At 37.9% G+C, this 21,260-nt stretch overlaps 5 protein-coding genes and 3 pseudogenes across 5 annotated transcripts; 3 read left to right on the top strand and 5 right to left on the bottom strand.

The window, feature by feature from the left end:
- Positions 1-984: 984 nt before the first annotated feature.
- On the bottom strand, positions 985-1,389 carry LOC149887838 (late histone H2B.L4 pseudogene; annotated as a pseudogene).
- Positions 1,390-1,683: 294 nt separating this feature from the next.
- LOC149887839 (histone H2A, orphon) lies at positions 1,684-2,073 on the top strand. Its single transcript, XM_090088916.1, has one exon. It carries the CDS (start codon positions 1,684-1,686, stop codon positions 2,071-2,073), a length of 390 nt encoding a protein of 129 aa, XP_089945042.1.
- A 5,188-nt stretch (positions 2,074-7,261) lies between these two features.
- Positions 7,262-7,672, bottom strand: LOC149887840 (histone H3). The gene has a single exon (XM_090088917.1). The coding sequence runs from the start codon at positions 7,670-7,672 to the stop codon at positions 7,262-7,264; it is 411 nt and encodes a 136-aa protein (XP_089945043.1).
- Positions 7,673-9,279: 1,607 nt separating this feature from the next.
- Positions 9,280-9,684, bottom strand: LOC149887841 (late histone H2B.L4 pseudogene; annotated as a pseudogene).
- Positions 9,685-9,978: 294 nt separating this feature from the next.
- On the top strand, positions 9,979-10,368 carry LOC149887842 (histone H2A, orphon). The gene has a single exon (XM_090088919.1). It carries the CDS (start codon positions 9,979-9,981, stop codon positions 10,366-10,368), a length of 390 nt encoding a protein of 129 aa, XP_089945045.1.
- Positions 10,369-15,578: 5,210 nt separating this feature from the next.
- LOC149887843 (histone H3) lies at positions 15,579-15,989 on the bottom strand. The gene has a single exon (XM_090088920.1). The coding sequence runs from the start codon at positions 15,987-15,989 to the stop codon at positions 15,579-15,581; it is 411 nt and encodes a 136-aa protein (XP_089945046.1).
- A 1,611-nt stretch (positions 15,990-17,600) lies between these two features.
- LOC149887844 (late histone H2B.L4 pseudogene) lies at positions 17,601-18,005 on the bottom strand (annotated as a pseudogene).
- A 294-nt stretch (positions 18,006-18,299) lies between these two features.
- Positions 18,300-18,689, top strand: LOC149887845 (histone H2A, orphon). Its single transcript, XM_090088921.1, has one exon. The coding sequence runs from the start codon at positions 18,300-18,302 to the stop codon at positions 18,687-18,689; it is 390 nt and encodes a 129-aa protein (XP_089945047.1).
- Positions 18,690-21,260: the final 2,571 nt, after the last annotated feature.

The following is a 21,260-nucleotide window of genomic DNA, read 5'->3' on the forward strand; positions in this document are numbered from 1 at the left end:
ACGTGATAACATCCAAGGAATCACAAAGCCCGCCATACGTCGTCTAGCTCGTCGCGGTGGTGTTAAGCGTATCTCTGGACTTATCTACGAGGAGACTCGAGGCGTTCTAAAAGTCTTTTTGGAAAACGTTATTCGCGACGCTGTAACATACACAGAGCATGCCAAGAGAAAGACAGTCACCGCTATGGACGTTGTCTACGCATTAAAAAGACAAGGTCGCACATTGTACGGCTTTGGTGGTTAAAAGGGGAACACCTCAGCAATCAAAAACGGCTATTTTTATAGCCACACATCTGTTTTAAACGTTAATAGGCAATCTAGAACTTGAACGCTGCACCGCGATAAGCAGAGGGGGTGTGTAAAAACGGTTTAGTTTACCAGTTTCAGTTTGTTTCAATCGAAATGAAAAGCAATTGAATTGATTTCTAAGTAATGTTTTTTAGCGAGGCATAGTTTAACTGAGTGTTTAGAGTAGACGCTTGACACATAAAGTGTTTTGCTCACCATCATCGGGCTAGAAAGGTGATTTTTATCTAAAGCGCTGCTTTAAGTCTGATTTCCTAAAGATGCGCGCAATACATTTGAAAAAAAAAAAAAAAAAGAAAAAAGAAAAAAGGAGCAAAAGTGTGGTAGTAGCAGCAAATAATAACGATGGGTGGGTCATAAGGGCTAAGGTTTTGATCAAAAGCAAAAAGGTGGCGCTCAAGTAGTTGTTGAAAGATTTTCTCACGCGTTTACCTACTGTAATAACTTTTTGTATCCAAAGTGGATGCAAAAGCTATACGTTTAAACATCAAAAAAAGCAAGTCTAGAAAAGCGCTCGCTCTTTAGACGCGGTGTCGCAATTTAAAACGAGCAAACAATGGCTGCCTAGCTATTGCATTTTAAGTACTTTCTCTCTACTACAATTTAAGGCGTTCTAATGCGTACAATGCTTTTACAAGATGTGTGGCTATGAAAATAGCCGTTTAGATAGCGCTCCATCTATTTACTGCTGGTGTACTTAGTAACAGCCTTGGTGCCTTCGCTCACTGCGTGTTTGGCCAACTCACCGGGAAGTAAGAGGCGCACAGCTGTTTGAATTTCACGCGAAGAGATGGTTGATTTCTTGTTTTGGAGGGCTAGTCGTGAAGCTTCTGAAGCGATTCTTTCAAAAATGTCGTTGACGAAAGAATTCATGATGCTCATCGCTTTGGAAGAAACACCAACATCAGGGTGAACTTGCTTCAAGACGTTGTAAATGTAAATGGCGTAGGATTCTCGCCTCTTTCTCTTGCGCTTTTTGTCTCCAGTACCAGCGATCTTGCCGCCTTTCTTACCAGCGCGTTTTTCCCCCTTTTTGGCCACCTTGGGCGCTTGTTTTCCTCCGGCCTTTGGAGCGTCAGACATGTCGACGAGTTTTAGAGAATTGAAATTTGAAATTACAAGCAACCGAATCACTTCCTATATAAAGCGCAGTTGTGGTCTCCAATTCGAGAACATTTCTGTTTCTCGCAAGCTCATTGGTTCTTCAAAGATTAACTAATTTGCGCATTGTTTGACGGAGTTTTTCTATTCGTTAAAAAAAGTGCAGTTCGAGACCAAATGTTTTTGATAAGAAAAAGGAATTTTGTAAGTTGATTTCAAAGCGCGCACAAATATCTCTAGGTTGTCTCTCGTTGTTTCTCAGTGTAAGAAATTAAAATGTCAGGACGTGGAAAAGGAGGAAAAGCTAAAGCCAAGGCAAAGACTCGATCGTTCAGAGCCGGACTTCAGTTTCCAGTCGGTCGTGTTCACCGATTTTTGCGCAAAGGACACTACGCCAATCGCATCGGTTCAGGCGCACCTGTCTATTTAGCTGCTGTTTTGGAGTATCTCTCCGCCGAAATTTTGGAGTTGGCCGGTAACGCTGCTCGTGACAATAAGAAAGCTAGAATCATTCCTCGACACTTACAGTTAGCTGTTCGCAATGACGAAGAGTTGAACAAGTTGTTGTCAGGTGTTACTATAGCCAGTGGCGGTGTGCTGCCAAACATACAAGCCGTTTTGCTTCCCAAGAAGAACGAAAAGGTTCCAAAACCAGCAGCCAAATAAACGGTACTCTGAACACAAGATAAAAAATAAAGGCTATTTTCATAGCCACACATCTGTTAAAAACATGACGGCATGAGCTTAAACACACTAAGGAGAATATAAAGAAGTGTGTGTGTGTGTGTGTGTGTGTGTGTGTGTGTGTGTGTAAGGAAGGGAGGGGAGGGGGGTTCAAAATCTCTTTTTAAAGCTGTTAGGGGATAAAAAGAGCACACGCATCCCGTTACAAAAAAATACATGGTGGGGTTTACACGCCATCTTTGAAACGTTTTAAGTTATAACCTGAGGGAGAAAAAACAGTTCGGTTACCTCACAGGTCACGTGCATGTTCAAGATTCCAAGTTTTGAAAGGATCCAACGTAACTTGAATAAAAAGTGAACACGCACGTGCCCAGATTGGCGACCATCTATAGGCTGTAGGAAAATAACAAAGAAGATTTAAGCGCCTCCGTAAGAATTTAGCTCCCTTAGGATTTCAGCAAAAAAGTATATTTAGCGGAGAAAAAAACAAAGAGCGAGGTTAAGCAGCAGTGACGGCATTAGCATCAGCAGCAGCAACAAAAACAAAACAAAACAAAAAAAAACAAACAAAAAAGCGGCAGCACGAAAAAAAAAAAAAAAAAAAAAAATTTCCGTTTTTTACACTTGCGTGTTTGTCTGTGTGTAATCCTTAATTGCATGGTTTTTTGTTGTTGGTTTTACCTTGTCATTTTTCTTCTGCGCACGTTCTCTTGGTCAGTAGTTTTTTGAAATGCGAAAAAAAACGTCAACGAAAAGAAGTGAACGGGTCATTGCACGTCATGTCTAACAAACAAGAGGGGTAAAGACAAAGACGTCCGCTGTCGAAAACTCATACATACTCCAAGCTGACACACTCTTGAGACACTTCGAAATAAAGCAAATGATCAAAGTCATAACACTTGACAAAGTCGAAACAAAAATCACAGCATGCGCAGACAACCCTTTATTTTACATTAAAGGAAAAAAACGTAAAGCTAGAACTAAACATTCCTTCAATTAAAACACGTCAAACTTGCGACGGGCACAAAACTCAACATATAACAAAGTTACGACGCTCTAGTTCTTTTACATTTTGTTTTCTAAATGACCCGTCCCTAAAACCCCGGAAAGAATAAAACGCGACAGTCGAGTTGTTGGCCAATACCTTTTTTCACAGTAACTATCAGGTGTTTCTCGCAACGTCGGATGGGTTGCTGAAACCTTAAAAAAGAACTTTAAAAAGCTTGTGGGGTAGCGTTAGTTCTCATGCTATTTTAACAAAGTACTAAAACTTTAGTTAAAGTAATAAGATTTTACAAAGTAGCTACATTTTAATTATTGTCCTCATTTATCGTCATCTATCGTCATTTTTCACGTATCTGCCTAACTTAGTACCTAACAAACTAACTAAGATACAAACTAACTAACTGAATGACTAACTAACTGACTGACTAACCAACTAACTGACTGACTGACTAACTAACTAACTGACTGACTAACTAACTAACTAACTAACTAACTGATTGACTAACTAACTAACTAACTAACCAACTAACTAACTAACTAACTAACTAACTAACTAACTAACTAACTAACTAACTAACTAACTAACTAACTAACTAACTAACTAACTAACTAACCAACTAACTCACTGAGAGACTAACTAACTAACTAACTAACTAACTAACTAACTAACTAACTAACTAACTAACTAACTAACTAACCAACTAACTCACTGAGAGACTAACTAACTAACTAACTAACTAACTAACTAACTAACTAACTAACTAACTAACTAACTAACTAACCAACTAACTCACTGAGAGACTAACTAACTAACTAACTAACTAACTAACTAACTAACTAACTAACTAACTAACTAACTAACTAACCAACTAACTCACTGAGAGACTAACTAACTAACTAACTAACTAACTAACTAACTAACTAACTAACTAACTAACTAACTAACTAACTGACTAACTAACTAACTAACTAACTAACTAACTAACTAACTAACTAACTAACTAACCAACTAACTCACTGAGAGACTAACTAACTAACTAACTAACTAACTAACTAACTAACTAACTAACTAACTAACTAACTAACCAACTAACTCACTGAGAGACTAACTAACTAACTAACTAACTAACTAACTAACTAACTAACTAACTAACTAACTAACTAACTAACCAACTAACTCACTGAGAGACTAACTAACTAACTAACTAACTAACTAACTAACTAACTAACTAACTGACTAACTAACTAACTAACTAACTAACTAACTAACTAACTAACTAACTAACTAACTAACTAACTAACTAACTAACTAACTAACTAACTAACTAACTAACTAACTAACTAACTAACTAACTAACTAACTAACTAACTAACTAACTAACTAACTAACTAACTAACCAACTAACTCACTGAGAGACTAACTAACTAACTAACTAACTAACTAACTAACTAACTAACTAACTAACTAACTAACTAACTAACTAACTAACTAACTAACTAACTAACTAACTAACTAACTAACTAACTAACTAACTAACTAACTAACTAACTAACTAACTAACTAACTAACTAACTAACTAACTAACTAACTAACTAACTAACTAACTAACCAACTAACTCACTGAGAGACTAACTAACTAACTAACTAACTAACTAACTAACTAACTAACTAACTAACTAACTAACTAACTAACTAACTAACTAACTAACTAACTAACCAACTAACTAACTAACTAACTAACTAACTAACTAACTAACTAACTAACTAACTAACTAACTAACTAACCAACTAACTCACTGAGAGACTAACTAACTAACTAACTAACTAACTAACTAACTAACTAACTAACTAACTAACTAACTAACTAACTAACTAACTAACTAACTAACTAACTAACTAACTAACTAACTAACTAACTAACTAACTAACTAACTAACTAACTAACTAACTAACTAACTAAGTAGCTGACTTTGTATTTGTTTTTCAATTATGAACGAGTTCCTTGCAAGATAGATATTTCTGTTGCATTTGTTAGCCTTTATTTTTAGCAAAAATAAAATTCCAACTGGTGCTTTTCTAATGTCAAGGACCTCGCTAAGGCTAAAGCAGCTAAGCCTAATGGTTATGATGTTATAAAGCGGAGAAAAATGAACTTTTCTGAAAATGAAAAAACGAGAGATGGAATTGATCTGCAATAACTTCGGTTGTGAACACCTTATAACTGATGCCTCGCGCGATTTTAATAACTTTGCATCATGCAAAAGCCGCCAAATTCACGATTCACGAGTGTTAAAGTGTCATTTTTGAAATGCCAGTTATGAGCGCATGAAATCAAAAGCGAAATTTGCACTTTGAAAAGCAAACGGAAATGTAGAGCATCTTTTAAAATCGCCATATTCTAATTCAGTTTTGCCTTTATGAACTTGAACAAAAGTTGCATGCCTTCCCAAGACTGCACAATTGTAAAGAAAACACCAAGCTTCGCTCGAACGATGACTATGAAGACGAAGAACCGAATGGACCCCGTATTGTGCATTCGTCACTCATTCTCTTATCTCCTCAAACGTTTTTTTACCGTTACCTTCCATAATGAATTTTATTTTTTATTTATTTTTTTTTTTTACGATGTCCAGAACTTTCAGGTTGCTAAGTTTTTCCTTTTTTTCTAGTGTCCGCGACTTTATATATGTTGACTGCGTTATCGCAGTTTTAGCCTTCGATCGTTTTTGTTAACGAACACGAATAAGCACAACATAGTGTTCCTTTTTCATGGAATGTTCTTTGTTGTGTCTCTGTGTTTAGAAAAAGAATTGGTCTGAACTAAAAATCGTCGTTAGTACGCGTTGCTAACGCATTAAATATTCCAGCAATCGCGCGTGTTTGTGCCCTTCGCCTCTATTGAGTTTGTATGGTACCAAATGCTTAGAAGAGATTGGCATAAGCTTTTTTGGGAAGCCATATGGTTCAGTTTCTTGATGAAATTAAGCTGCTTTGTCCAGAGTAAGTAAGTAGCGCTGATGTTATTTGGCCATGCGCGCACTCGATTGCTTTTAAAGACTATTTTTTCGATGTTTTGATGCGATACCTTTCGCTTCTAACATGCTGTGGCACCGAAACGCCGCAATTTACAAAGCGTCACTATTCTTTAGAAGATTTCAAAACTAATGAAGCTTTAAGAGAGCGAGAGACGCGAGCTGTGGAGGTTTGCCTGTCAACACGAAAACACACTTTGCAGTCTGACGGTGGAGCAAAAAAAAAAAAAAAAAAGTCTCCTCGACAGTCCGCATAAAACTCCGCTTGAAAAATAAAAACATCTAAACATCTAGAAGTTTTATAAAAACGAACGCAACGTTTCTCTGAAACACGACAAAAAAAAAATGACTGAAGCTGCATCTCCGAAAAAGGCCACAAAGAAGTCTGCGCCTAAAAAGCCTGCTGATCATGCTCCCTACAAGGCGATGATTGTCGATGCTATTAATTCGCTTAAAGAACGCAAAGGGTCGTCAAGACAAGCTATCGCCAAGCACGTCAAGGCCAACAACAAGGTGGGTGAAAACGTCGATTCGCAAGTCAAGATTAATTTAAAGCGCATGGTGGTTGCTGGCGAGCTCGTACAAGTGAAAGGAACTGGCGCGTCGGGTTCTTTTAGAATTGCAGCTAAGCCCAAACCGTTAAAGAAGCCTGCTGCAGTCGCCAAGAAGCACAAAAAAGAAGCCAAAGAAGTAAAGAAGCCTGCTGAAAAGAAGAGCACGCCAAAAAAGAAAGCTGCGTCAGTGAAAAAAGTCGCACAAAAAGAGAAAGTGAAAAAAGCTACTCCTAAGAAAAAAGTGACTCCCGCAAAAAAGAGCGCCCAGAAACCGGTTGCTAAAAAGCCCGCAGTAAAGAAAGTGAAAGCGACACCTAAGAAGAAAGCTGCAGCCAAGAAAACCATCGCAAAAGTGGAAAAGAAATAACCTAACCTACCCCGCTTTTTGTCAAACGGCTATTTTCATAGCCACACATCTTTCTAAAAACAAAGTTCCAGGCGTAGAACTTGTTTACTTTGTGTTTGTTTGTTTGTTGTTTTTTTTTTTTGTTTTGTTTTGTTTTAAGGCACTAAGCCGACAACGTTTTTAACAGATTTGTGGCTATGAAAATAGCCGTTTTGTTTAGAAGCACCATTTTTTAAGCTCGCTCTCCTCTGATTCTTCTCGCCAACTGAATGTCTTTTGGCATAATAGTGACACGCTTTGCATGGATGGCGCACAAGTTGGTATCTTCGAAGAGACCCACTAAGTAGGCTTCTGAAGCTTCTTGTAAGGCCATGACGGCGGTGCTTTGGAAACGCAAGTCAGTCTTGAAATCTTGAGCTATTTCGCGAACCAATCGCTGGAAGGGTAGTTTTCTGATTAGGAGCTCTGTCGATTTTTGGTATCTTCGGATCTCTCTCAAAGCTACGGTACCGGGTCGGTATCTGTGGGGTTTCTTTACTCCGCCGGTAGCCGGGGCACTCTTTCTTGCTGCTTTTGTTGCCAGCTGCTTTCTCGGTGCTTTACCGCCGGTAGATTTTCTAGCTGTTTGTTTTGTGCGGGCCATTGTAAGTTACGCTTACACTTATCAGTTTAAGTTGAACTTTTGAAGTTTTTCAATTTAACGCGTTTTGTTGACATTTTTAGACTTTGCCGCGACTTAAAGCTGCATTCTGATTGGTGCTAAGAAAGTGCTCTTTGATTGGTTCAAGTACAAATGCAAAATAAGGCATTAAGGCCACGTAGGCGTGTTTTTTGGCTACGGGAAAAGAGAGCGCGTTTGTCTCGCCTCTACAATTTCTGCTTTTTTAAACACTTCAAAGACAGGTCGACGTAGTGGAATTCCGAAAAGAAACTTTTCTGCTCTGTTTGCGAACGGATAAAAGCGTTAAATGCGAAAACGCGCGTTAAAAACAAGGCAGTTTGTTTTGGTTTTTTTTTTTTTTGTTTTTTTGGTTCAGATGGCTTTTTGACGAAGGACCGTTGCGATTGGTTGTTTGACGAAGATGTTTCCATCTATGTAGGGTAAAAGTCGCGCTTCCAGCGCATAATAAAAACAAAAAGAAACGCAAAAAGACAGTAATTGAACTTCAAACAATTTTAATCATGTCTGGTCGCGGTAAAGGAGGAAAAGGACTTGGAAAAGGAGGCGCAAAGCGTCATCGCAAGATTTTACGTGATAACATCCAAGGAATCACAAAGCCCGCCATACGTCGTCTAGCTCGTCGCGGTGGTGTTAAGCGTATCTCTGGACTTATCTACGAGGAGACTCGAGGCGTTCTAAAAGTCTTTTTGGAAAACGTTATTCGCGACGCTGTAACATACACAGAGCATGCCAAGAACAGAGCATGCCAAGAGAAAGACAGTCACCGCTATGGACGTTGTCTACGCATTAAAAAGACAAGGTCGCACATTGTACGGCTTTGGTGGTTAAAAGGGGAACACCTCAGCAATCAAAAACGGCTATTTTTATAGCCACACATCTGTTTTAAACGTTAATAGGCAATCTAGAACTTGAACGCTGCACCGCGATAAGCAGAGGGGGTGTGTAAAAACGGTTTAGTTTACCAGTTTCAGTTTGTTTCAATCGAAATGAAAAGCAATTGAATTGATTTCTAAGTAATGTTTTTTAGCGAGGCATAGTTTAACTGAGTGTTTAGAGTAGACGCTTGACACATAAAGTGTTTTGCTCACCATCATCGGGCTAGAAAGGTGATTTTTATCTAAAGCGCTGCTTTAAGTCTGATTTCCTAAAGATGCGCGCAATACATTTGAAAAAAAAAAAAAAAAAGAAAAAAGAAAAAAGGAGCAAAAGTGTGGTAGTAGCAGCAAATAATAACGATGGGTGGGTCATAAGGGCTAAGGTTTTGATCAAAAGCAAAAAGGTGGCGCTCAAGTAGTTGTTGAAAGATTTTCTCACGCGTTTACCTACTGTAATAACTTTTTGTATCCAAAGTGGATGCAAAAGCTATACGTTTAAACATCAAAAAAAGCAAGTCTAGAAAAGCGCTCGCTCTTTAGACGCGGTGTCGCAATTTAAAACGAGCAAACAATGGCTGCCTAGCTATTGCATTTTAAGTACTTTCTCTCTACTACAATTTAAGGCGTTCTAATGCGTACAATGCTTTTACAAGATGTGTGGCTATGAAAATAGCCGTTTAGATAGCGCTCCATCTATTTACTGCTGGTGTACTTAGTAACAGCCTTGGTGCCTTCGCTCACTGCGTGTTTGGCCAACTCACCGGGAAGTAAGAGGCGCACAGCTGTTTGAATTTCACGCGAAGAGATGGTTGATTTCTTGTTTTGGAGGGCTAGTCGTGAAGCTTCTGAAGCGATTCTTTCAAAAATGTCGTTGACGAAAGAATTCATGATGCTCATCGCTTTGGAAGAAACACCAACATCAGGGTGAACTTGCTTCAAGACGTTGTAAATGTAAATGGCGTAGGATTCTCGCCTCTTTCTCTTGCGCTTTTTGTCTCCAGTACCAGCGATCTTGCCGCCTTTCTTACCAGCGCGTTTTTCCCCCTTTTTGGCCACCTTGGGCGCTTGTTTTCCTCCGGCCTTTGGAGCGTCAGACATGTCGACGAGTTTTAGAGAATTGAAATTTGAAATTACAAGCAACCGAATCACTTCCTATATAAAGCGCAGTTGTGGTCTCCAATTCGAGAACATTTCTGTTTCTCGCAAGCTCATTGGTTCTTCAAAGATTAACTAATTTGCGCATTGTTTGACGGAGTTTTTCTATTCGTTAAAAAAAGTGCAGTTCGAGACCAAATGTTTTTGATAAGAAAAAGGAATTTTGTAAGTTGATTTCAAAGCGCGCACAAATATCTCTAGGTTGTCTCTCGTTGTTTCTCAGTGTAAGAAATTAAAATGTCAGGACGTGGAAAAGGAGGAAAAGCTAAAGCCAAGGCAAAGACTCGATCGTTCAGAGCCGGACTTCAGTTTCCAGTCGGTCGTGTTCACCGATTTTTGCGCAAAGGACACTACGCCAATCGCATCGGTTCAGGCGCACCTGTCTATTTAGCTGCTGTTTTGGAGTATCTCTCCGCCGAAATTTTGGAGTTGGCCGGTAACGCTGCTCGTGACAATAAGAAAGCTAGAATCATTCCTCGACACTTACAGTTAGCTGTTCGCAATGACGAAGAGTTGAACAAGTTGTTGTCAGGTGTTACTATAGCCAGTGGCGGTGTGCTGCCAAACATACAAGCCGTTTTGCTTCCCAAGAAGAACGAAAAGGTTCCAAAACCAGCAGCCAAATAAACGGTACTCTGAACACAAGATAAAAAATAAAGGCTATTTTCATAGCCACACATCTGTTAAAAACATGACGGCATGAGCTTAAACACACTAAGGAGAATATAAAGAAGTGTGTGTGTGTGTGTGTGTGTGTGTGTGTGTGTGTGTAAGGAAGGGAGGGGAGGGGGGTTCAAAATCTCTTTTTAAAGCTGTTAGGGGATAAAAAGAGCACACGCATCCCGTTACAAAAAAATACATGGTGGGGTTTACACGCCATCTTTGAAACGTTTTAAGTTATAACCTGAGGGAGAAAAAACAGTTCGGTTACCTCACAGGTCACGTGCATGTTCAAGATTCCAAGTTTTGAAAGGATCCAACGTAACTTGAATAAAAAGTGAACACGCACGTGCCCAGATTGGCGACCATCTATAGGCTGTAGGAAAATAACAAAGAAGATTTAAGCGCCTCCGTAAGAATTTAGCTCCCTTAGGATTTCAGCAAAAAAGTATATTTAGCGGAGAAAAAAACAAAGAGCGCAGCAGTGACGGCATTAGCATCAGCAGCAGCAACAAAAACAAAACAAAACAAAAAAAAACAAACAAAAAAGCGGCAGCACGAAAAAAAAAAAAAAAAAAAAAAATTTCCGTTTTTTACACTTGCGTGTTTGTCTGTGTGTAATCCTTAATTGCATGGTTTTTTGTTGTTGGTTTTACCTTGTCATTTTTCTTCTGCGCACGTTCTCTTGGTCAGTAGTTTTTTGAAATGCGAAAAAAAACGTCAACGAAAAGAAGTGAACGGGTCATTGCACGTCATGTCTAACAAACAAGAGGGGTAAAGACAAAGACGTCCGCTGTCGAAAACTCATACATACTCCAAGCTGACACACTCTTGAGACACTTCGAAATAAAGCAAATGATCAAAGTCATAACACTTGACAAAGTCGAAACAAAAATCACAGCATGCGCAGACAACCCTTTATTTTACATTAAAGGAAAAAAACGTAAAGCTAGAACTAAACATTCCTTCAATTAAAACACGTCAAACTTGCGACGGGCACAAAACTCAACATATAACAAAGTTACGACGCTCTAGTTCTTTTACATTTTGTTTTCTAAATGACCCGTCCCTAAAACCCCGGAAAGAATAAAACGCGACAGTCGAGTTGTTGGCCAATACCTTTTTTCACAGTAACTATCAGGTGTTTCTCGCAACGTCGGATGGGTTGCTGAAACCTTAAAAAAGAACTTTAAAAAGCTTGTGGGGTAGCGTTAGTTCTCATGCTATTTTAACAAAGTACTAAAACTTTAGTTAAAGTAATAAGATTTTACAAAGTAGCTACATTTTAATTATTGTCCTCATTTATCGTCATCTATCGTCATTTTTCACGTATCTGCCTAACTTAGTACCTAACAAACTAACTAAGATACAAACTAACTAACTGAATGACTAACTAACTGACTGACTAACCAACTAACTGACTGACTGACTAACTAACTAACTGACTGACTAACTAACTAACTAACTAACTAACTGATTGACTAACTAACTAACTAACTAACCAACTAACTAACTAACTAACTAACTAACTAACTAACTAACTAACTAACTAACTAACTAACTAACTAACTAACTAACTAACTAACTAACTAACCAACTAACTCACTGAGAGACTAACTAACTAACTAACTAACTAACTAACTAACTAACTAACTAACTAACTAACTAACTAACCAACTAACTCACTGAGAGACTAACTAACTAACTAACTAACTAACTAACTAACTAACTAACTAACTAACTAACTAACTAACTAACCAACTAACTCACTGAGAGACTAACTAACTAACTAACTAACTAACTAACTAACTAACTAACTAACTAACTAACTAACTAACTAACCAACTAACTCACTGAGAGACTAACTAACTAACTAACTAACTAACTAACTAACTAACTAACTAACTAACTAACTAACTAACTAACTAACTGACTAACTAACTAACTAACTAACTAACTAACTAACTAACTAACTAACTAACTAACCAACTAACTCACTGAGAGACTAACTAACTAACTAACTAACTAACTAACTAACTAACTAACTAACTAACTAACTAACTAACCAACTAACTCACTGAGAGACTAACTAACTAACTAACTAACTAACTAACTAACTAACTAACTAACTAACTAACTAACTAACTAACCAACTAACTCACTGAGAGACTAACTAACTAACTAACTAACTAACTAACTAACTAACTAACTAACTGACTAACTAACTAACTAACTAACTAACTAACTAACTAACTAACTAACTAACTAACTGACTAACTAACTAACTAACTAACTAACTAACTAACTAACTAACTAACTAACTAACTAACTAACTAACTAACTAACTAACTAACTAACTAACTAACTAACTAACTAACTAACTAACTAACTAACTAACTAACTAACTAACTAACTAACTAACTAACCAACTAACTCACTGAGAGACTAACTAACTAACTAACTAACTAACTAACTAACTAACTAACTAACTAACTAACTAACTAACTAACTAACTAACTAACTAACTAACTAACTAACTAACTAACTAACTAACTAACTAACTAACTAACTAACTAACTAACTAACTAACTAACTAACTAACTAACTAACTAACTAACTAACTAACTAACTAACTAACCAACTAACTCACTGAGAGACTAACTAACTAACTAACTAACTAACTAACTAACTAACTAACTAACTAACTAACTAACTAACTAACTAACTAACTAACTAACTAACTAACTAACCAACTAACTAACTAACTAACTAACTAACTAACTAACTAACTAACTAACTAACTAACTAACTAACTAACCAACTAACTCACTGAGAGACTAACTAACTAACTAACTAACTAACTAACTAACTAACTAACTAACTAACTAACTAACTAACTAACTAACTAACTAACTAACTAACTAACTAACTAACTAACTAACTAACTAACTAACTAACTAACTAACTAACTAACTAACTAACTAACTAAGTAGCTGACTTTGTATTTGTTTTTCAATTATGAACGAGTTCCTTGCAAGATAGATATTTCTGTTGCATTTGTTAGCCTTTATTTTTAGCAAAAATAAAATTCCAACTGGTGCTTTTCTAATGTCAAGGACCTCGCTAAGGCTAAAGCAGCTAAGCCTAATGGTTATGATGTTATAAAGCGGAGAAAAATGAACTTTTCTGAAAATGAAAAAACGAGAGATGGAATTGATCTGCAATAACTTCGGTTGTGAACACCTTATAACTGATGCCTCGCGCGATTTTAATAACTTTGCATCATGCAAAAGCCGCCAAATTCACGATTCACGAGTGTTAAAGTGTCATTTTTGAAATGCCAGTTATGAGCGCATGAAATCAAAAGCGAAATTTGCACTTTGAAAAGCAAACGGAAATGTAGAGCATCTTTTAAAATCGCCATATTCTAATTCAGTTTTGCCTTTATGAACTTGAACAAAAGTTGCATGCCTTCCCAAGACTGCACAATTGTAAAGAAAACACCAAGCTTCGCTCGAACGATGACTATGAAGACGAAGAACCGAATGGACCCCGTATTGTGCATTCGTCACTCATTCTCTTATCTCCTCAAACGTTTTTTTACCGTTACCTTCCATAATGAATTTTATTTTTTATTTATTTTTTTTTTTTACGATGTCCAGAACTTTCAGGTTGCTAAGTTTTTCCTTTTTTTCTAGTGTCCGCGACTTTATATATGTTGACTGCGTTATCGCAGTTTTAGCCTTCGATCGTTTTTGTTAACGAACACGAATAAGCACAACATAGTGTTCCTTTTTCATGGAATGTTCTTTGTTGTGTCTCTGTGTTTAGAAAAAGAATTGGTCTGAACTAAAAATCGTCGTTAGTACGCGTTGCTAACGCATTAAATATTCCAGCAATCGCGCGTGTTTGTGCCCTTCGCCTCTATTGAGTTTGTATGGTACCAAATGCTTAGAAGAGATTGGCATAAGCTTTTTTGGGAAGCCATATGGTTCAGTTTCTTGATGAAATTAAGCTGCTTTGTCCAGAGTAAGTAGCGCTGATGTTATTTGGCCATGCGCGCACTCGATTGCTTTTAAAGACTATTTTTTCGATGTTTTGATGCGATACCTTTCGCTTCTAACATGCTGTGGCACCGAAACGCCGCAATTTACAAAGCGTCACTATTCTTTAGAAGATTTCAAAACTAATGAAGCTTTAAGAGAGCGAGAGACGCGAGCTGTGGAGGTTTGCCTGTCAACACGAAAACACACTTTGCAGTCTGACGGTGGAGCAAAAAAAAAAAAAAAAAAGTCTCCTCGACAGTCCGCATAAAACTCCGCTTGAAAAATAAAAACATCTAAACATCTAGAAGTTTTATAAAAACGAACGCAACGTTTCTCTGAAACACGACAAAAAAAAAATGACTGAAGCTGCATCTCCGAAAAAGGCCACAAAGAAGTCTGCGCCTAAAAAGCCTGCTGATCATGCTCCCTACAAGGCGATGATTGTCGATGCTATTAATTCGCTTAAAGAACGCAAAGGGTCGTCAAGACAAGCTATCGCCAAGCACGTCAAGGCCAACAACAAGGTGGGTGAAAACGTCGATTCGCAAGTCAAGATTAATTTAAAGCGCATGGTGGTTGCTGGCGAGCTCGTACAAGTGAAAGGAACTGGCGCGTCGGGTTCTTTTAGAATTGCAGCTAAGCCCAAACCGTTAAAGAAGCCTGCTGCAGTCGCCAAGAAGCACAAAAAAGAAGCCAAAGAAGTAAAGAAGCCTGCTGAAAAGAAGAGCACGCCAAAAAAGAAAGCTGCGTCAGTGAAAAAAGTCGCACAAAAAGAGAAAGTGAAAAAAGCTACTCCTAAGAAAAAAGTGACTCCCGCAAAAAAGAGCGCCCAGAAACCGGTTGCTAAAAAGCCCGCAGTAAAGAAAGTGAAAGCGACACCTAAGAAGAAAGCTGCAGCCAAGAAAACCATCGCAAAAGTACCTAACCTACCCCGCTTTTTGTCAAACGGCTATTTTCATAGCCACACATCTTTCTAAAAACAAAGTTCCAGGCGTAGAACTTGTTTACTTTGTGTTTGTTTGTTTGTTGTTTTTTTTTTTTGTTTTGTTTTGTTTTAAGGCACTAAGCCGACAACGTTTTTAACAGATTTGTGGCTATGAAAATAGCCGTTTTGTTTAGAAGCACCATTTTTTAAGCTCGCTCTCCTCTGATTCTTCTCGCCAACTGAATGTCTTTTGGCATAATAGTGACACGCTTTGCATGGATGGCGCACAAGTTGGTATCTTCGAAGAGACCCACTAAGTAGGCTTCTGAAGCTTCTTGTAAGGCCATGACGGCGGTGCTTTGGAAACGCAAGTCAGTCTTGAAATCTTGAGCTATTTCGCGAACCAATCGCTGGAAGGGTAGTTTTCTGATTAGGAGCTCTGTCGATTTTTGGTATCTTCGGATCTCTCTCAAAGCTACGGTACCGGGTCGGTATCTGTGGGGTTTCTTTACTCCGCCGGTAGCCGGGGCACTCTTTCTTGCTGCTTTTGTTGCCAGCTGCTTTCTCGGTGCTTTACCGCCGGTAGATTTTCTAGCTGTTTGTTTTGTGCGGGCCATTGTAAGTTACGCTTACACTTATCAGTTTAAGTTGAACTTTTGAAGTTTTTCAATTTAACGCGTTTTGTTGACATTTTTAGACTTTGCCGCGACTTAAAGCTGCATTCTGATTGGTGCTAAGAAAGTGCTCTTTGATTGGTTCAAGTACAAATGCAAAATAAGGCATTAAGGCCACGTAGGCGTGTTTTTTGGCTACGGGAAAAGAGAGCGCGTTTGTCTCGCCTCTACAATTTCTGCTTTTTTAAACACTTCAAAGACAGGTCGACGTAGTGGAATTCCGAAAAGAAACTTTTCTGCTCTGTTTGCGAACGGATAAAAGCGTTAAATGCGAAAACGCGCGTTAAAAACAAGGCAGTTTGTTTTGGTTTTTTTTTTTTTTGTTTTTTTGGTTCAGATGGCTTTTTGACGAAGGACCGTTGCGATTGGTTGTTTGACGAAGATGTTTCCATCTATGTAGGGTAAAAGTCGCGCTTCCAGCGCATAATAAAAACAAAAAGAAACGCAAAAAGACAGTAATTGAACTTCAAACAATTTTAATCATGTCTGGTCGCGGTAAAGGAGGAAAAGGACTTGGAAAAGGAGGCGCAAAGCGTCATCGCAAGATTTTACGTGATAACATCCAAGGAATCACAAAGCCCGCCATACGTCGTCTAGCTCGTCGCGGTGGTGTTAAGCGTATCTCTGGACTTATCTACGAGGAGACTCGAGGCGTTCTAAAAGTCTTTTTGGAAAACGTTATTCGCGACGCTGTAACATACACAGAGCATGCCAAGAGAAAGACAGTCACCGCTATGGACGTTGTCTACGCATTAAAAAGACAAGGTCGCACATTGTACGGCTTTGGTGGTTAAAAGGGGAACACCTCAGCAATCAAAAACGGCTATTTTTATAGCCACACATCTGTTTTAAACGTTAATAGGCAATCTAGAACTTGAACGCTGCACCGCGATAAGCAGAGGGGGTGTGTAAAAACGGTTTAGTTTACCAGTTTCAGTTTGTTTCAATCGAAATGAAAAGCAATTGAATTGATTTCTAAGTAATGTTTTTTAGCGAGGCATAGTTTAACTGAGTGTTTAGAGTAGACGCTTGACACATAAAGTGTTTTGCTCACCATCATCGGGCTAGAAAGGTGATTTTTATCTAAAGCGCTGCTTTAAGTCTGATTTCCTAAAGATGCGCGCAATACATTTGAAAAAAAAAAAAAAAAAGAAAAAAGAAAAAAGGAGCAAAAGTGTGGTAGTAGCAGCAAATAATAACGATGGGTGGGTCATAAGGGCTAAGGTTTTGATCAAAAGCAAAAAGGTGGCGCTCAAGTAGTTGTTGAAAGATTTTCTCACGCGTTTACCTACTGTAATAACTTTTTGTATCCAAAGTGGATGCAAAAGCTATACGTTTAAACATCAAAAAAAGCAAGTCTAGAAAAGCGCTCGCTCTTTAAGAAAAGCGCTCGCTCTTTAGACGCGGTGTCGCAATTTAAAACGAGCAAACAATGGCTGCCTAGCTATTGCATTTTAAGTACTTTCTCTCTACTACAATTTAAGGCGTTCTAATGCGTACAATGCTTTTACAAGATGTGTGGCTATGAAAATAGCCGTTTAGATAGCGCTCCATCTATTTACTGCTGGTGTACTTAGTAACAGCCTTGGTGCCTTCGCTCACTGCGTGTTTGGCCAACTCACCGGGAAGTAAGAGGCGCACAGCTGTTTGAATTTCACGCGAAGAGATGGTTGATTTCTTGTTTTGGAGGGCTAGTCGTGAAGCTTCTGAAGCGATTCTTTCAAAAATGTCGTTGACGAAAGAATTCATGATGCTCATCGCTTTGGAAGAAACACCAACATCAGGGTGAACTTGCTTCAAGACGTTGTAAATGTAAATGGCGTAGGATTCTCGCCTCTTTCTCTTGCGCTTTTTGTCTCCAGTACCAGCGATCTTGCCGCCTTTCTTACCAGCGCGTTTTTCCCCCTTTTTGGCCACCTTGGGCGCTTGTTTTCCTCCGGCCTTTGGAGCGTCAGACATGTCGACGAGTTTTAGAGAATTGAAATTTGAAATTACAAGCAACCGAATCACTTCCTATATAAAGCGCAGTTGTGGTCTCCAATTCGAGAACATTTCTGTTTCTCGCAAGCTCATTGGTTCTTCAAAGATTAACTAATTTGCGCATTGTTTGACGGAGTTTTTCTATTCGTTAAAAAAAGTGCAGTTCGAGACCAAATGTTTTTGATAAGAAAAAGGAATTTTGTAAGTTGATTTCAAAGCGCGCACAAATATCTCTAGGTTGTCTCTCGTTGTTTCTCAGTGTAAGAAATTAAAATGTCAGGACGTGGAAAAGGAGGAAAAGCTAAAGCCAAGGCAAAGACTCGATCGTTCAGAGCCGGACTTCAGTTTCCAGTCGGTCGTGTTCACCGATTTTTGCGCAAAGGACACTACGCCAATCGCATCGGTTCAGGCGCACCTGTCTATTTAGCTGCTGTTTTGGAGTATCTCTCCGCCGAAATTTTGGAGTTGGCCGGTAACGCTGCTCGTGACAATAAGAAAGCTAGAATCATTCCTCGACACTTACAGTTAGCTGTTCGCAATGACGAAGAGTTGAACAAGTTGTTGTCAGGTGTTACTATAGCCAGTGGCGGTGTGCTGCCAAACATACAAGCCGTTTTGCTTCCCAAGAAGAACGAAAAGGTTCCAAAACCAGCAGCCAAATAAACGGTACTCTGAACACAAGATAAAAAATAAAGGCTATTTTCATAGCCACACATCTGTTAAAAACATGACGGCATGAGCTTAAACACACTAAGGAGAATATAAAGAAGTGTGTGTGTGTGTGTGTGTGTGTGTGTGTGTGTGTGTAAGGAAGGGAGGGGAGGGGGGTTCAAAATCTCTTTTTAAAGCTGTTAGGGGATAAAAAGAGCACACGCATCCCGTTACAAAAAAATACATGGTGGGGTTTACACGCCATCTTTGAAACGTTTTAAGTTATAACCTGAGGGAGAAAAAACAGTTCGGTTACCTCACAGGTCACGTGCATGTTCAAGATTCCAAGTTTTGAAAGGATCCAACGTAACTTGAATAAAAAGTGAACACGCACGTGCCCAGATTGGCGACCATCTATAGGCTGTAGGAAAATAACAAAGAAGATTTAAGCGCCTCCGTAAGAATTTAGCTCCCTTAGGATTTCAGCAAAAAAGTATATTTAGCGGAGAAAAAAACAAAGAGCGAGGTTAAGCAGCAGTGACGGCATTAGCATCAGCAGCAGCAACAAAAACAAAACAAAACAAAAAAAAACAAACAAAAAAGCGGCAGCACGAAAAAAAAAAAAAAAAAAAAAAATTTCCGTTTTTTACACTTGCGTGTTTGTCTGTGTGTAATCCTTAATTGCATGGTTTTTTGTTGTTGGTTTTACCTTGTCATTTTTCTTCTGCGCACGTTCTCTTGGTCAGTAGTTTTTTGAAATGCGAAAAAAAACGTCAACGAAAAGAAGTGAACGGGTCATTGCACGTCATGTCTAACAAACAAGAGGGGTAAAGACAAAGACGTCCGCTGTCGAAAACTCATACATACTCCAAGCTGACACACTCTTGAGACACTTCGAAATAAAGCAAATGATCAAAGTCATAACACTTGACAAAGTCGAAACAAAAATCACAGCATGCGCAGACAACCCTTTATTTTACATTAAAGGAAAAAAACGTAAAGCTAGAACTAAACATTCCTTCAATTAAAACACGTCAAACTTGCGACGGGCACAAAACTCAACATATAACAAAGTTACGACGCTCTAGTTCTTTTACATTTTGTTTTCTAAATGACCCGTCCCTAAAACCCCGGAAAGAATAAAACGCGACAGTCGAGTTGTTGGCCAATACCTTTTTTCACAGTAACTATCAGGTGTTTCTCGCAACGTCGGATGGGTTGCTGAAACCTTAAAAAAGAACTTTAAAAAGCTTGTGGGGTAGCGTTAGTTCTCATGCTATTTTAACAAAGTACTAAAACTTTAGTTAAAGTAATAAGATTTTACAAAGTAGCTACATTTTAATTATTGTCCTCATTTATCGTCATCTATCGTCATTTTTCACGTATCTGCCTAACTTAGTACCTAACAAACTAACTAAGATACAAACTAACTAACTGAATGACTAACTAACTGACTGACTAACCAACTAACTGACTGACTGACTAACTAACTAACTGACTGACTAACTAACTAACTAACTAACTAACTGATTGACTAACTAACTAACTAACTAACCAACTAACTAACTAACTAACTAACTAACTAACTAACTAACTAACTAACTAACTAACTAACTAACTAACTAACTAACTAACTAACTAACTAACTAACCAACTAACTCACTGAGAGACTAACTAACTAACTAACTAACTAACTAACTAACTAACTAACTAACTAACTAACTAACTAACCAACTAACTCACTGAGAGACTAACTAACTAACTAACTAACTAACTAACTAACTAACTAACTAACTAACTAACTAACTAACTAACCAACTAACTCACTGAGAGACTAACTAACTAACTAACTAACTAACTAACTAACTAACTAACTAACTAACTAACTAACTAACTAACCAACTAACTCACTGAGAGACTAACTAACTAACTAACTAACTAACTAACTAACTAACTAACTAACTAACTAACTAACTAACTAACTAACTGACTAACTAACTAACTAACTAACTAACTAACTAACTAACTAACTAACTAACTAACCAACTAACTCACTGAGAGACTAACTAACTAACTAACTAACTAACTAACTAACTAACTAACTAACTAACTAACTAACTAACCAACTAACTCACTGAGAGACTAACTAACTAACTAACTAACTAACTAACTAACTAACTAACTAACTAACTAACTAACTAACTAACCAACTAACTCACTGAGAGACTAACTAACTAACTAACTAACTAACTAACTAACTAACTAACTAACTGACTAACTAACTAACTAACTAACTAACTAACTAACTAACTAACTAACTAACTAACTAACTAACTAACTAACTAACTAACTAACTAACTAACTAACTAACTAACTAACTAACTAACTAACTAACTAACTAACTAACTAACTAACTAACTAACTAACTAACTAACTAACTAACCAACTAACTCACTGAGAGACTAACTAACTAACTAACTAACTAACTAACTAACTAACTAACTAACTAACTAACTAACTAACTAACTAACTAACTAACTAACTAACTAACTAACTAACTAACTAACTAACTAACTAACTAAC

This window comes from Hydra viridissima, unplaced genomic scaffold (assembly GCF_058129835.1).
Source record: "Hydra viridissima isolate aposymbiotic clone 2 unplaced genomic scaffold, HvirCarnegie_v1 scaffold_5, whole genome shotgun sequence".
NCBI classification, from domain to species: domain Eukaryota; kingdom Metazoa; phylum Cnidaria; class Hydrozoa; order Anthoathecata; family Hydridae; genus Hydra; species Hydra viridissima.